We start from the raw sequence: 14001 nt of genomic DNA, 5'->3' as shown, positions 1-14001 counted from the left end.
ACTACTTCACAATTGAGATACCCGATCTCCAATCTCAAGTTTCTCATATAAGTAGCATCCGAAACCTTCGTCTCGCTCAGGAAGATAAAGGATGGATGATGTTGATGAATTAGTTTCTTCAAACCTTGCACCGCAGCATCATTGCCGATTCCACGACAATTCCAGGCCAGAATTTCCATCTCCAACTATGTCGTCGATGACCAACCCAGCAGGTGAGTAACAGGCACGTCGTAAACTACGACCCAAAGTATATCACACTCGTCGAGTGGATAAGGTATCTCGGACAGCGATCGCCGCCGGAATGGAGTCGCTGAACCTGAGTCGAAGTGACCGCCGGAGCCGCGACGTGCAAAGGGCAGAAGCCCGATCTAGGTTTCTAGAAAAAATTCCTTCGTGCGCGTGAGGCGCGTACAGAAGAAAGCCAAGAGTATACTTTTTTAGTTACAAGTTTTATTAATTAGTCTCTAGCCGATTTGGCTGTTAATCTAATGTTATCAACTTCTATTTCAAAAATAAAAGTAATGTAGTTGTTTACTCACATTTTGTTGATTTGTATTAGTGGCAAATTATGTGCTCGTTAAAGAGAAAAAAGAAGAAAGTTATCTTAGAGGCGAGGCTATTTTAAAAAGCCACTTTCATTAGTTTCATTGGCATTCATACTATAATGCTACATTCAAGCATCAAAATTCCCGTTTGTATAAAATAGAATCTTAAGCAGAACAAGTGGTCAGCTTAACGCCCTCAATGGCTAACTTATCCTCAGGGAAAGCACAATCGATTGGTTTTTGCTGCTCGGGCAACGAATCGCAAGCCTTCGGAGTCACATTGCTCGTAACGCCCTCAACATCAGTACAGTTCCACAACAATTTCTTTGGCTTTTCAGTGAGTGAGATACTCACATTAGAGATGCAAATTCCCTTGAAAGGATCACTAGCAATTCCATCCAACTGGGCCGGCATTGTAACATTCTCAGCAACAACCTCTCTATAGTTGATGTTTTGAATCACAGGAAGTGCCTTTGGATCAAAACCCTCGCCTGGATGTGAACCATAGGCGCCTGTCATCCAAAAAACGAACTTCATAGTGTTCAACGTCAATCTTCGTACATAAATGTCTTTTACATAAGCTCCTCTGCCTACAGATGTTTTGACCCTAATGCTGGATTCGGTGTTAATGGCTGTCACATCTTCAACTCTTACATCCCTGATTCCACCAGACATTTCACTGCCTAGGGCAACGGTAGCACTTTTAGGTGAAATACAGGTAAGCCTCCTAATAACAAGATGCTTGGTTGGCATTCGAAATTTGATTCCATGCTGATCCCAGCCACTCTTCACTGCAATGCAGTCATCCCCGGAGACTATGTAACAGTCTTCAATTCGAGTTTGTGAACACGAGTCGGGGTCAATCCCATCTGTGTTAGGAACGGTAACGGGTGCAAGGATTGTGAGGCCTTGTATAGTAATGTTACTGCAAATTAATACCAGAATGTTAGCCCACTGGCATGCAAATAAGAGCAAAAACATATCCAGTTCAAGATATGAAAAAGATCAAACCTGCTGTAAATGGGATGGATGTGCCAGGATGGAGAATTACGAAAAGTGAGATTGGAGATTTGGATCTGATTAGAGTACATAATATCAACCAAGTATGGTCGGGTGACTTTCAAAAGACCCTTCTTGAATTTGTCCCACCAGGGAGCACCTTGCCCATCAATGGTGCCATTGTTACCTAAATCCAAAAGGAAACCCATTAACTTTTATATGCAAAACCAAATTAGTTAAATTTGTGGTTAATTACCGGTAATTACGACATCGGTAAGGTTTGTTCCAAAGATTAGACTGCTTAACCTTCCACCAGGGGCCTCTCTCCCTTGCCCGTATGAAGGCAGTGCTGGAAGAAGAGGCCACTCGGACTCATCCTGTCGATTTGGTCATGAAAAATGGTCAACTTTTAGATGAAAAATATCTTAATAGAAACAAAAGCTAATCGATCTAAGGGAAGTTTCTCTGATATTGTAATTAATTGCTACTACATATCACCTCTCTAATATGCACATATGAATATATGATAGAACTCGATAAAAATTCCTTAATTCAAACAGTCTCCTCAGATATAGACGTATAAGTAGAATTAAAATCAGCCTAAATTTGTTAAGCAAATGTCGAGGTAATCACAATCATTAAACTTAAACATTAATAGAGACAACAAAATACAAAAATAAGAAATTAAACAAGAACCAAAATGGCCAGAAACCAAACCTGAGACCCAAGAATAACAGCATCCTTATGGAGGAAAAGGGTAAAGTGGCTTGTGAGGTTGAAGCTTCCGGTAAGCCAGTTACCGGGGGGCACAATTAGCTGTGCTCCGCCATCAGATGCATACTGGCTTAGTTTATCAACTGCATCTTTAAAAGCCTTTGTGTTCAATGTCTTTCCATCGCCAACGGCTCCGAAATCAGTCAAAAGAGCACTGTGCTTCCGGCAGTTAATGGCGGAGTACGTAACTGCATCCTTACTATTCTCTACTCTACATTCTGCCGCTTGCAGGAATAGTAATCCCAGTATAACAATAGTAGCAACCTGTAATTTTCTCAAGAGAAAACATATTAATATTCCTCAAAATGTTCTATTTGGATATGAGATCCAACCAAATAATAAAAATAATAGACAATTCATGAACTAATTTAGAAATGGAGGAGAGGAGAGAAAAGTACATACATGAGACATTGTTAAAGATTTTGAGTCCATGATCTGGTTTGAAAATGAAAAGGAATATGGTATGGTGAGGAAGAGGAAGAGAATTTATAGATCAAGGAATTCAAAGTGCAATGTATTTACAGAGAGATATGTGAATTCGTGGATAGGGATAGTAATAATGGTTCATACTATTTGTTAAAATTCTTTAATTTAAGAAAAAACATGAATGATGTCGCTGCTTTTGGATATCCCTTTTGTGTGCAAGTCATGGTACAAATCAAGCCTCAATCCTCCTTGCACTTTTCGCCTTTTTCAGCTCATCAAACTTTTGACTTTTGTCACCAAGGTGTTGAACTCGAACCCAATGCCATTTGTCAAACATAAAGTCAACAAGGTGTTGAACTTGAAACCAATACCATTTTTCAAAGATAAAGTAAACAAGGTGTTGAACTTGAACCCAATACCATTTTTCAAAGATTTGTTTCTGAATTTCGAGTTGATAAGAGTCATTTCTCCTTGACTGCTTTTGTAAAGTTTGTCGTTAATCATAGCCGAGGAAAAGCTACTTCTATCACGCTCCCAGCATACTGTACTCAAGAGGCAGTTGAGTTTGTTGCCCATGTGTAAGTTCCACTTTGTAATTCCATGTGCTTAAATGGTGGAGAGGCATCGTACTCTTTTTACTTCTTTTTTCTCTCTCTTTTTTCTATGAGCAAATGAGCAATACACATTGGAATCATAATATTTCCAAATTTTTCTCAGATTGAAAGTTTTTTTTTTTTAAAGTGTTCTAAATTTTCATTGCTCCAAGAACCCTGTCATGAATAGTTATTTTTTCTTTGCAGATGTCCTGTCCTTTGTTGTAAAATAAGAGCAAAAACATTTCAGAAGAGAGAGTTTAGACGCAGAGAATATGTGGTGTATTTTCTATTCATCTCCCCATGTGAGGTGTATATAGGGTTACATACTGTATACAAAAGGTAATACATATAATAGTTATACTAATCCCTCATACAATCACGATTTGTCATTCGCCAATTACAAGTACGTCAATAGCCGATCAAGGTGTGACACACATCACGCAATATTTATTGCATGAATAACCATAATTATTTACAACACTCCCCTTGGATATTTCATGTCAATAGTGTTGCCTCCACTGTGCGCTTCTAAGTTGCCTCATCAAAACCCTTGCCAAGTAATAAAAACCTTGTGGGAAAAAAAAAACCTTTGTCGAAGGAGAAAAAAAGCACAAGGTGCATGAGTGTGGAGTAGACGTATTATAACTTCAGAGATAGGTGAAGTCTTCTTATCGGGATCATAAGTAGATAGTATGTCTACGAGAGGGATGCACTAGAGTTGCCGCACCAAAACCTAGTAAAAAAGAATACTTCAATTCAGGGTTAATTTGATGATTCTATTCATCCCACAATGAGGGTATATATACAAGTACAAAGGAGTAGTCTAACTCTAATAGGAAACAATCTTTCCATAATTACAGGATATCCTAATTAAATAAAATCCTAATTACATACAGATTTACAGCGATTCTACACTCTCCCTCAAGTTGGTGCATAGATATCTATCATGCCCAACTTGTCAACTGAGCTGTCAAATACCTTCCTGGACACTCCTTTAGTAAGAACATCAGCTAATTGCTCCTCTGAGTTTACAAATGGAAAGCGAATAACCTTTCTGTCAAGATTTTCTTTAATAAAATGATGGTCAACCTCCACATGCTTTGTTCTATCATGCTGAACTGGATTATGTGCAATCTCAATGGCAGCTGTATTATCACAATGCAAATCCATAGGCTTTTTAAGCTTGTATCCCAGGTCTTTCAAGACATTACAAATCCACAACATTTCACAGACTCCGTGTGCCATACCTCGGAACTCAGCTTCTGCACTTGATCTGGCAACAACTTTCTACTTTTTGCTACGCCAAGTGACAAGGTTCCCTCCAACAAAAGTGAAGTACCCAGATGTAGAACGTTTGTCAGTTTTATCACTAGCCCAATCTGCATTTGTGTACCCAACAACTTCCAATCCATCTTTTTTCTGAAACAGTGACCCTTTACCTGGCGCCATCTTTAAGTACTTCAAAATATGAAAGACTGCATCCATATGCTCTTCACTAGGACAATGCATAAATTGACTAACAACACTTACAGCATAAGCAATATCAGGTCTAGTATGTGAAAGATAAATCAACCTTCCTATAAGACGTTGATACCTCCCTTTATCAGTTGGAACTTGATCAGGATAGATAGCAAGTCCGTGATTCATCTCAATGGGTGTCTCGATGGGTCTGCAGTCCAGCATCCCCATTTCAGCAAGTAAATCAAGAACATATTTCCTCTGTGAAAGTGAAATCCCCTTCTTAGACCTTGCAACTTCAATACCCAAAAAATACTTCAGTTGTCCCAGATCCTTCATTTCAAACTCCTTTGACAAATACTTTTGTAATTCATTTATCTCTTTCGAATCATCCCTGTAACAATCATGTCATCAACATACACAATAAGAGCTGTAATCTTACCACTCTTGCGCTTGATGAACAAGGTATGGTCAGAATTGCTCTGTCTGTATCCAAAGGCTTTCATGGACTTTGAAAATCTTCCAAACGAAACTCTTGGAGACTGCTTCAGGCCATACAAAGACTTCTTCAATTTACACTCTGACAGGACCCGCCCCGGATTTCACCTCTGAAATCCGAAGTGGCCCTGCGGGACCCACCTTAGAAGAAATTCTACCAAAAATTTGGTGGAACTTCCCCCAAAATGGGCTACCCAAAACCTGTAGAAAGCATATACACTTCTAAACCAATTCATCCTTATGCTCCTGGAGCCACCCTGCTCCCCAAATCAACATCATCCTCCAATTCACAAAATACAAATCTCAACTTGAATAACATAAATCTCATCAATAATCAGAGCGATTCTAACGGAAAGGTAATAAGGAAAACCTAATTCAAGGACAGACGCGGAAGCCATGCTATTGACTATGCCTCAACTCCAATGTACGCCCGACCTCAACAAATTTCGCCTGCAAACTGGGCATTTGAAACCGAAGGGCCCAGGGGAAAGAATATAAAATACGTTAGTGTGAGTGGACAAAAATAAACAATTTAAACAAAAGGGATTTTATACTTTCCCACATTTATTTCTTTAAAAAAATTCCCGATGCATGCAATAATTAAGAAAACGAACCACAAGAAACTCCGCTCAAGAAAAACCGACTAGCCCCGCTAGTCACAAACAACGGAAATCGGACTAGGCCCCGCTAGTCAAGTAATGATAGGATATGGGGAAGAGATATCACCATACGGGTAATGGAGCCTCCCAGGCTCTACCTACCCTCGACTGCCACTCACACATAGATTGTGCGAGGAGGAGAACTAATAACCTCGACTTCCACTCACACATAGATTGTGTGAGGAGGAGAACATTACCTCGACTGCCACCTACGTGAGGAGGAGAATACGTCACCTCTACTGCCACTCACCAACACAAAGTAAGTGAGGAGGAGAATAAGCTACCTCAACTGCCACTCACCAACACAAAGTCGGTGAGGAGGAGACCTAATCACATGACCCGCATATGGTGAGGAGAAACCATTGAAAACCAGTAAATCCGTAAATCCATAAGGCTTCTCCAAAATCTCTCAAGATAAAATCCATGTATTCAACGATGTGACCCCGCACGCCAAAATAGTCTCGAAATCATAAACAAATGGGCGAGAATTAATAAATCATTATAATTTCTTTAGGAAATCCCATTTCCGATAATATTCCAGAAAATCTCGAAGTCATCATTAGGGCATTCCCAATGCCAAAACCGAAAGTCTATAAATAAATAAATATGAAGACTAACTCCATCGAAATCTCATTTCGAAAATCTCTTAAAAATCCCAAATCGACAAATATAAATATAATATAAATAGCATAATTCCGGAAATCACCTCGGAAATAATTCGTCGAAAATCAACATCAATTATAAATTCGAATCCGAGCATAACAAATTAATATCCGTAATTCACAACCGGTATAAATCATAAATACTTCATGAAAATCATTATTGAAAGCAAATCCACGAGATAAATCGAAATCAAATTCCGAAATCAATTCATATGCTCGGAAAGTAATTTGTTAATTAAATAAAGCATTAATTCAAGAAAATAAACGCATGCATCATTATTTAAAACAAAAGTGCACTCACAGTACTATTCCGGTGATCACGGCATCACGCATATGAGTTCCTTCATCGAGCAATCGCTCGGCACGTCACCCTGTACATAATATATTCCGTGAATAGTTATTCCACAAATTAATACAATTCCTCAAATCCATTCCTTATAATAACATCTCCACTTCTCCTCGGATGCAACCCAAATTATACTACTAATACCAATTCGTTAATTTAAAGGTTCCAAGGCAGAACCGAGAGATATCCGACGGCCGGATTCTCGTAATTCGATAATCGAAACCCTAAACTTCAAAAATTCATAATTAATTCCAAGCTTCTCCAAAATTCACCAAATTTCATATACAAGCTCTACAATATTTAAAGGATTTAATGGGCTAAAAACTGGAATTAAAACACAGCCCAACACGCCTCCACGGGCCGCCAACAGTGGTAGCGCGTGGGCCCCACGCGCCGGCGGCCACTACCTCCGATGGCCACCATATTTTGACAGTAGCACCTACTCAACACACTGATCGATTTTCTCAACTACAACACCACCCAATTTTACCTTTAAACAGTCGAAACCGGCCGGTGAAATTTTTCCAGAAAATCCCAAGAACCTTAGGATTTGAAATCTTCGATTCGACCTCCACACTGAAAATCTTGACTCGAGGATAGGGGCGAAATGATCCTTGGCAAAAACCGATCCTTCGACGCCAGTTTGGTGGCCCGATATGGCCGGAATCGCCGGAAATCGATGAAACCTCCGTTCGCCCACCGTAATCTTCGTGGCTCAATTCCGAGCTCCTCCGGTCGAGCCGCTGCAAAACACCACCACAGGCGTGACAAGAGGGAGGAGACGAGCTTGCCGGTGCCCAGATTCCATCGTGGGTCGGCCGGAGAAGGGAGATATCGGAGGAAGAAGAAACCGGACAGAAGGGAAGAAAGGATCGGGGGAGAGGAGAGAGAAAGAGCCGGGTAGGTTTCCAAAAATGGAAACTTACCACAGTAACTCGGCTATTTATAGAAACTTACCCTGAACAGTAACCGTAAACAGTAACTTTAATCTTTCGCTTATAACTTTCACATACGAGCTCCAATTTTTACGCACCACATATGCACACGCTCGGTTTAACGTCCTCTACAACTTTCATGAAGGAAGTTTCCTCAAATTTTGACCTGAAGGAAAAGTCAACTTTTAGGGCCACTAAAAGTATCTAAACAAGTAAAAAGTGAAAGAAATTGTCGTTTCCCATCCAAATGACTAGTAAACGGTAAAATTTAGGTCCGGGACGTTACACACACCTTGCCAACGTCACTTGGGTAATTCTTAACACCTGGGAGCACATCCATGTACACTTCTTCCAAATTCCCATTAAGAAACGCATTCTTCACATCAAACTGGTGCAAGGGCCAATCTTTGTTTGCTGCAAGTGAGATTAGAATCCGGACAGTATTAATCTTTGCCACAGGTGCAAAAGTCTCCTCATAATCAATCCCATAGCGTTGTATATATCCTTTGGTAACCAACCTCGCCTTGTATCTATTAATAGTTCCATCTGCATTAAGCTTCACAGTAAATACCCAACGACATCCTACAGTCTTCTTTCCAACCGGCATAGGTACTACCTCCCATGTTGCATTCTTTTGAAGAGCTTCCAATTCTTCATTCATCGCCTTTGTCCATTTTGGATCCGTCAATGCATCCTGCACGTTACTAGGAATAGATAGAGTAGATAATTGATCAACAACAAGTGCATGTGACTTAGAAATCCTATGGTTAGACATAAAATTAGCTATAGGGTATTTAGCTTTGGCTTTGATATCTGGTTCATATTGTTTCTTAGGAATTCCCTTGGTAACCTTTTATGATTTCCTAGGTTCGACACTTTCTAACCCAGACGACTCATTACAGTTTAGGGGTACCTGAGGTGGATCATTCTGACCGGTAAACATCCCAAATACATCACTCTTATTCTTCAGTAATGATACCCATGTCATGCGAGTACAATCATCAATAAACGTTACATAATATCGAGCTCCAGAAAGAGAATGAATTTTCGCAGGACCTCAGACATCAGAGTGAATTTTCATAAAAGGAACAGGACTTTTATTAAGACTTGGTGAATATGAAACACGGTGGCTCTTGGCTAGTTCACAAATATCACAATGGAAATCCAAATCATTGACAACAGAAAACAAATGAGGTTGCAGCTTCTTAAGATAACTAAAAGATAGATGACCTAAACGGCGATGCCATCACCATACAGCTTCCTTCGCATTCTCTACCCCAGTGATCTGATTAGCTTGCCCCAAAAGATGCTTCTGGTTCTCTCCAGTCTCTGTCAGATCCAGGTAGTACAATTTCCCCCTTCTAACACCATAACCAAGGATCTGCCGAGTCAGAATGTCCTGAAACACACAGAAAGACGGATAGAAGGTCATAATACATGCAAGAGCTAAAATAATTTGACCAACAGACAGGAGATTATAAGCTAGTGATGGCACAACTAAGACAGATTCAAGGGTTAATGTATCAGATAAAACAATAGAACCTTCTCCGATGACCGGAGTTGGAGTACCATCAGCAGTAGAGACAACAACCTGAGGGGAATGTCTAAAGTTTTTCACAAGATTAGGGTCATTGGTCATATGATCAGATGCACCTGTATCAATTATCCATGTATTATTCAAAGTAACCTTACCCTTCATACCTGATTGCGCTACATTAGCGGAGGCATTGTCTAGACGCTCTTCCTCTGTAGTAGCAATGGCGGCCTTGCCCAGATTCTTTCGTGGTTTCTTGGTGAAGTCCCACCAATCAGGGTAACCAATCACTTCATAGCACCACTCTTTGCTATGACCTAGTTCCCCACACATAATGCACTTTCTATTTGCGTATGGATTTGGTTTACCTAGAGGACGATGGGAGAAGCCTGGAGGAGGACCTGGTTTGCGTTGGACAGCCATAACAGAGGTTTCTGTAGGTATCGAATGCCCCATAGCCTGTTTCTCTGATTGCACCTTGCGAATGTAAGCATAGCTCTGCTCCAAAGAGAATTTAGGTTCCTTGCGCAGGATTTCTCCACGCACCTGATCATACTCTAGGTCAAGTCCACTCAAAAACATGTGAACACGCATCTGGGACATCGCTGAGGTCTCTTGAACTACAGCTGCAATATTATCATTCTGAGAGGCCACCCTTTGATCAATCTCCTGGAACATCGCCACTAACTCATTATAGTAGGTAGGAATAGGGTGATGGTGGTTTGGAATTCAATGGTGGTGGTACGCAGCGTTTTGTGGTGTTCTTCAGGATTCAGGATTCAAAGGATGCAGCGCAAGTTCAAAGGATTGAACCTGCTTTGATACCAAGTAGAAAAGAATACTTCAATTCAGGGTTAATTTGATGATTCTATTCATCCCACAATGAGGGTATATATACAAGTACAAAGGAGTAGTCTAACTCTAATAGGAAACAATCTTTCCATAATTATAGGATATCCTAATTAAATAAAATCCTAATTACATACAGATTTACAACGATTCTACAAACCTTGCCCAATAAACCTAGTGGGAAAAATCCATGGTCGAAGGGAAGAGATGAGCAAATGCATATGTGTCAAATCAAATCATCTTCAGGATGCAGGAAGTGGGATGATCATGCCAAAGCTATGCCTCGTCAAAACCTTGCCAGGTAACAAAAATAGTGGGACAAAATAACCTTGGACAAAGGACAAAAAGAGTACCCGATGGTCAAGTGGGTATGCTTCGGTGTACTCCCCTTGAAAATTACTTATTAGGTAATTCAGATAATTCATGTGGACCAATACCTTGGACATATTCTGAAATATAGACTTTGGTAGTGACTTGGTGAAGAGGTCTGTACGATTTTCTTCAAATCGAATGCGCTTAACTTTAATCTTTTGATGGTCCCATTGTTACTGATTGAAGAAGAACTTCAGTGCAATATGTTTGGTGTTGCCTCATTTGATGAAACTCGTCTTTATCTGCTCGATGTAAGCAGCATTATCCTCATTGATAATGGTCAGTTCATCAGTGGTGGAATGCAATCCACATGTGCTTCTAACATGCTTTGCAACGGCTCTTAACCTTATACATTCACGAATTGGTTTCTAAAGGGCTAGAATCCTAGCATGATTCAAAAAAGTAGCAACTAGGGTTTGTTTCGTAGACCTATAAGAAATTGTAGTATTTTCAATGGTAAAGACATAACCAATTTAGGAGCAGGCCTTGTGCGGGTCTGGTAGATAGCCCGTGTTAGTATATCCAACAAGGCCATCATTCTGAGAATTAAGGGGGTTTGATTCATTCTTTGATGCATAGGGATAAAATAAGCCCATATCCGTTGTACCCCTAAGGTAGCGAAAAATGACTTTTATGCCATTCAGTGGCGGCATGTTGGTGCAAAACTATATCTAGCTAACAGGTTCACATCGAATGAGATGTCCGGGTCTAAAGCATTGAGTCAAGTACAATAATTCTCCTATTGCACTTAGACATGGGACTTCTGGCACTAACATCTCTTCGTTATCATCTGTAGAACGATACAGTTATGTTTAGACTTCGAACGACTATGGGTGTGCTTGAAGACTTTTATTTATCCTTACTAAAGTGTCTTAACATCTTCTAGATTTAATTTGATTGATGGGTCCAAATTTCATCTGCACTATGCTCGAGCCCCAGGTCGAGACAATAGTTTATTCTCCCAAGGCCTTTCATCTCAAATTTTGTCTTTAGGTGCTTTGCGTTTCCTTGATCTCTTTAGAAGTATCAATCAAATTCATGTCATTGACATAGACCACCATAATTTCAAACTCGGAACTTGTTTCCTTAATAAACACACATAGGCATAGTTTATTATTCACATATCCCATCCCGGTCAAATATTCACTTAGACAGTTATACCACCTCCGTCTAGATTGTTTCAATCCATAAAGTGATCGCCTCAAAACTAATGGAGAGCATGTTCTGTAGTCTAGAACTATTTGCATAGGGTAGATTAAATCCTGTAGGAACTTTTATGTATATCTCTGTATCATGATGCCCATAGAGATAAGCTGTGACCACATTTATATGATGCATATTCAGTTTTTTGAAAACTACTAAACTGATAAGGTAGCGGAATGTTATGACATCCATTACAAGAGAATACATTTCCTCGTAATTAATCACAGGAAGTTGAGAAATTCCTTGCGCCATTAGACGAGCCTTGTATATCACAATTTGTTTTTCTCATTACGCTTCCTTAGAAATACCCATTTAAATCCTACATGTTTAACATAGGGAGGTGCAGGAACAAGAAGCCTAAAACACCTTTCTCTTTGTCAAAGAATCTGATTTGACTTCGATTGCTTCTTTCCATTTTGTCCAGTCATCTCTTCATTGATATTCATCAACAAATCAAGGTTCGAGGTCATCGCTTATTATAGTTTTAGTGGCCACCACAAATACAAGCATATCATCGATGATAATCTCATTCCGATTCTAATTCTCACCAAATTTACCGAGATTTCTCTATTCTTGGGAGTGGTTCAAATGTTGGAGCGTCCCCTAACGTCATTTCATCTAGGTTGGACCCATATATAATCTGAATTTATCTCGTGATATGAATCGGTTTAAGATTACGATGTCAATATGATTCGTTTGTGCTAAGTTGACCCTTTTTCGGGGATAAAAATTCTTCTAACCTAATGGTTTACCTCGCTTCTGGGCAGGGACATATGACTGGTTAGCCATCATGGTCGTATCTCGTTCATCTGGGACGACATGTCCTACGGGACGTCTACCCTTGCAGGCACATTTGCAGCAAGTACATGTGATCTCGTCACTTTAGCTAGATCATAAAAAGTCTCTGGCATATTGTATTTTATACTCTATAGATCTAAAATTGTCCACACTTTGCTATTTTCATGTGGTTCATGGATTAAGATGAGACATAGTGAGGACATTCCATGTTGATTCACGTTGTTCATTAGGAATATTGACATTCTTATCTCCCCTAATGGCTAGAAGACTGTCTCATCAAAGTGACAATCCTCAAATCTAGCGGTAAAGAGATCGCCTATCAAGGACTCTAAAGAGCACATAATAGATGGGATTCATAATCAACATATATGCCCATCCTTTGTTGAGGATCCAATTTTGTATGTTGTGACAGCACAATTGGCACGAGGATTGCACACCCAAAGGCACGTAAATGTGAAACGTCATGTTCATACCCAGTCACCAGCTGTAATGCGGAGTAAGATTGGGTAGTAGTGAGCCTCAACGGGACTAACATGGCTGCATGTAAGATTGCATAGCCTCACACAGAAAGAAGAAGCTTGGTGCGCATTACCAAGATTCTATCTGCGAGACCATCCTGGGTGTGGACATAGGGAACTAGATGTTAAACATCAATCCCAAGGGATATGCAATAATCATCGAAAGACTTCGATGTAAATTCTCCAGTATTATCAAGTCATATGGACTTTATGGGATGATTCGAGTGATAAGCCCTCAATTTCGTGATCTAGGAGAGAGTTTAGCAAAAGTAACTTTATTGTGGACAACCGTGTAACATGTGATCACATTGTCGATGCATAAACCAAACCATGAAATATTTAATTGGTCCATATGGTGGTTCTATAGGCCCGCAAAATTTTCCTTGCACTCTGTGCAGAAAAAGATAGTGTATATACCAGTCTTTCCATATGATGGTCTAATATTCAATATTCTTAATGAGCAAGCTTAACATAATGTGTCACTAAACACAAGACCCTTATTCAGAAGGGGGTGATGATGTGATGAGTTGAGGATACGACGTATTATATTTTGACATTGGTGTCCCAAACGATCATGTCATAATAAGTAGTCACTCGAATCAGTTAGCTTCCAGCTAACAAAATTTAATTTCTCCAATGTACACTTCTGGCCTCACTCGGAGGTTATGCAAAGATATTCCACTTCTTTTTCTCAGTGGTTTCAACGTGACAGCCGTTGGTTCTAACATCCTTAATACTTAATAACGTTCTTTTGGAACATGGAGAATATCATGCCTCATTAGTGGTAAGTTTGGTACCACTGGACAAAATAAATTTGGCTTTACCATAG

General features: G+C 39.8%; 1 protein-coding gene across 1 annotated transcript; it reads right to left on the bottom strand.

Annotated features, from left to right (window-relative positions):
- Window positions 1-672: 672 nt before the first annotated feature.
- On the bottom strand, window positions 673-2894 carry LOC112199825 (probable polygalacturonase). Its single transcript, XM_024340785.2, has 5 exons — window positions 2721-2894; window positions 2262-2582; window positions 1801-1921; window positions 1557-1731; window positions 673-1470 (listed from the first exon to the last, which is right to left on the bottom strand). The coding sequence occupies exons 1-5, from the start codon at window positions 2748-2750 to the stop codon at window positions 711-713; spliced, it is 1407 nt and encodes a 468-aa protein (XP_024196553.1). The 5' UTR covers window positions 2751-2894; the 3' UTR covers window positions 673-710.
- Window positions 2895-14001: the final 11107 nt, after the last annotated feature.

Source organism: Rosa chinensis, chromosome 4 (assembly GCF_002994745.2).
Source record: "Rosa chinensis cultivar Old Blush chromosome 4, RchiOBHm-V2, whole genome shotgun sequence".
Taxonomy (NCBI): domain Eukaryota; kingdom Viridiplantae; phylum Streptophyta; class Magnoliopsida; order Rosales; family Rosaceae; genus Rosa; species Rosa chinensis.
This window is presented reverse-complemented; position numbering and strand designations above follow the sequence as displayed.

Coding starts and splice junctions, on each gene's coding strand:
- LOC112199825 (XM_024340785.2), bottom strand. CDS start 2,750: ATGGACTCAAAATCTTTAACAATGTCTCAT. Junction 2,583..2,720: donor AATCTTTAACAATGTCTCAT/GTATGTACTTTT, acceptor AGAAAATTACAG/GTTGCTACTATTGTTATACT. Junction 1,732..1,800: donor TACCGATGTCGTAATTACCG/GTAATTAACCAC, acceptor TTTTGGATTTAG/GTAACAATGGCACCATTGAT.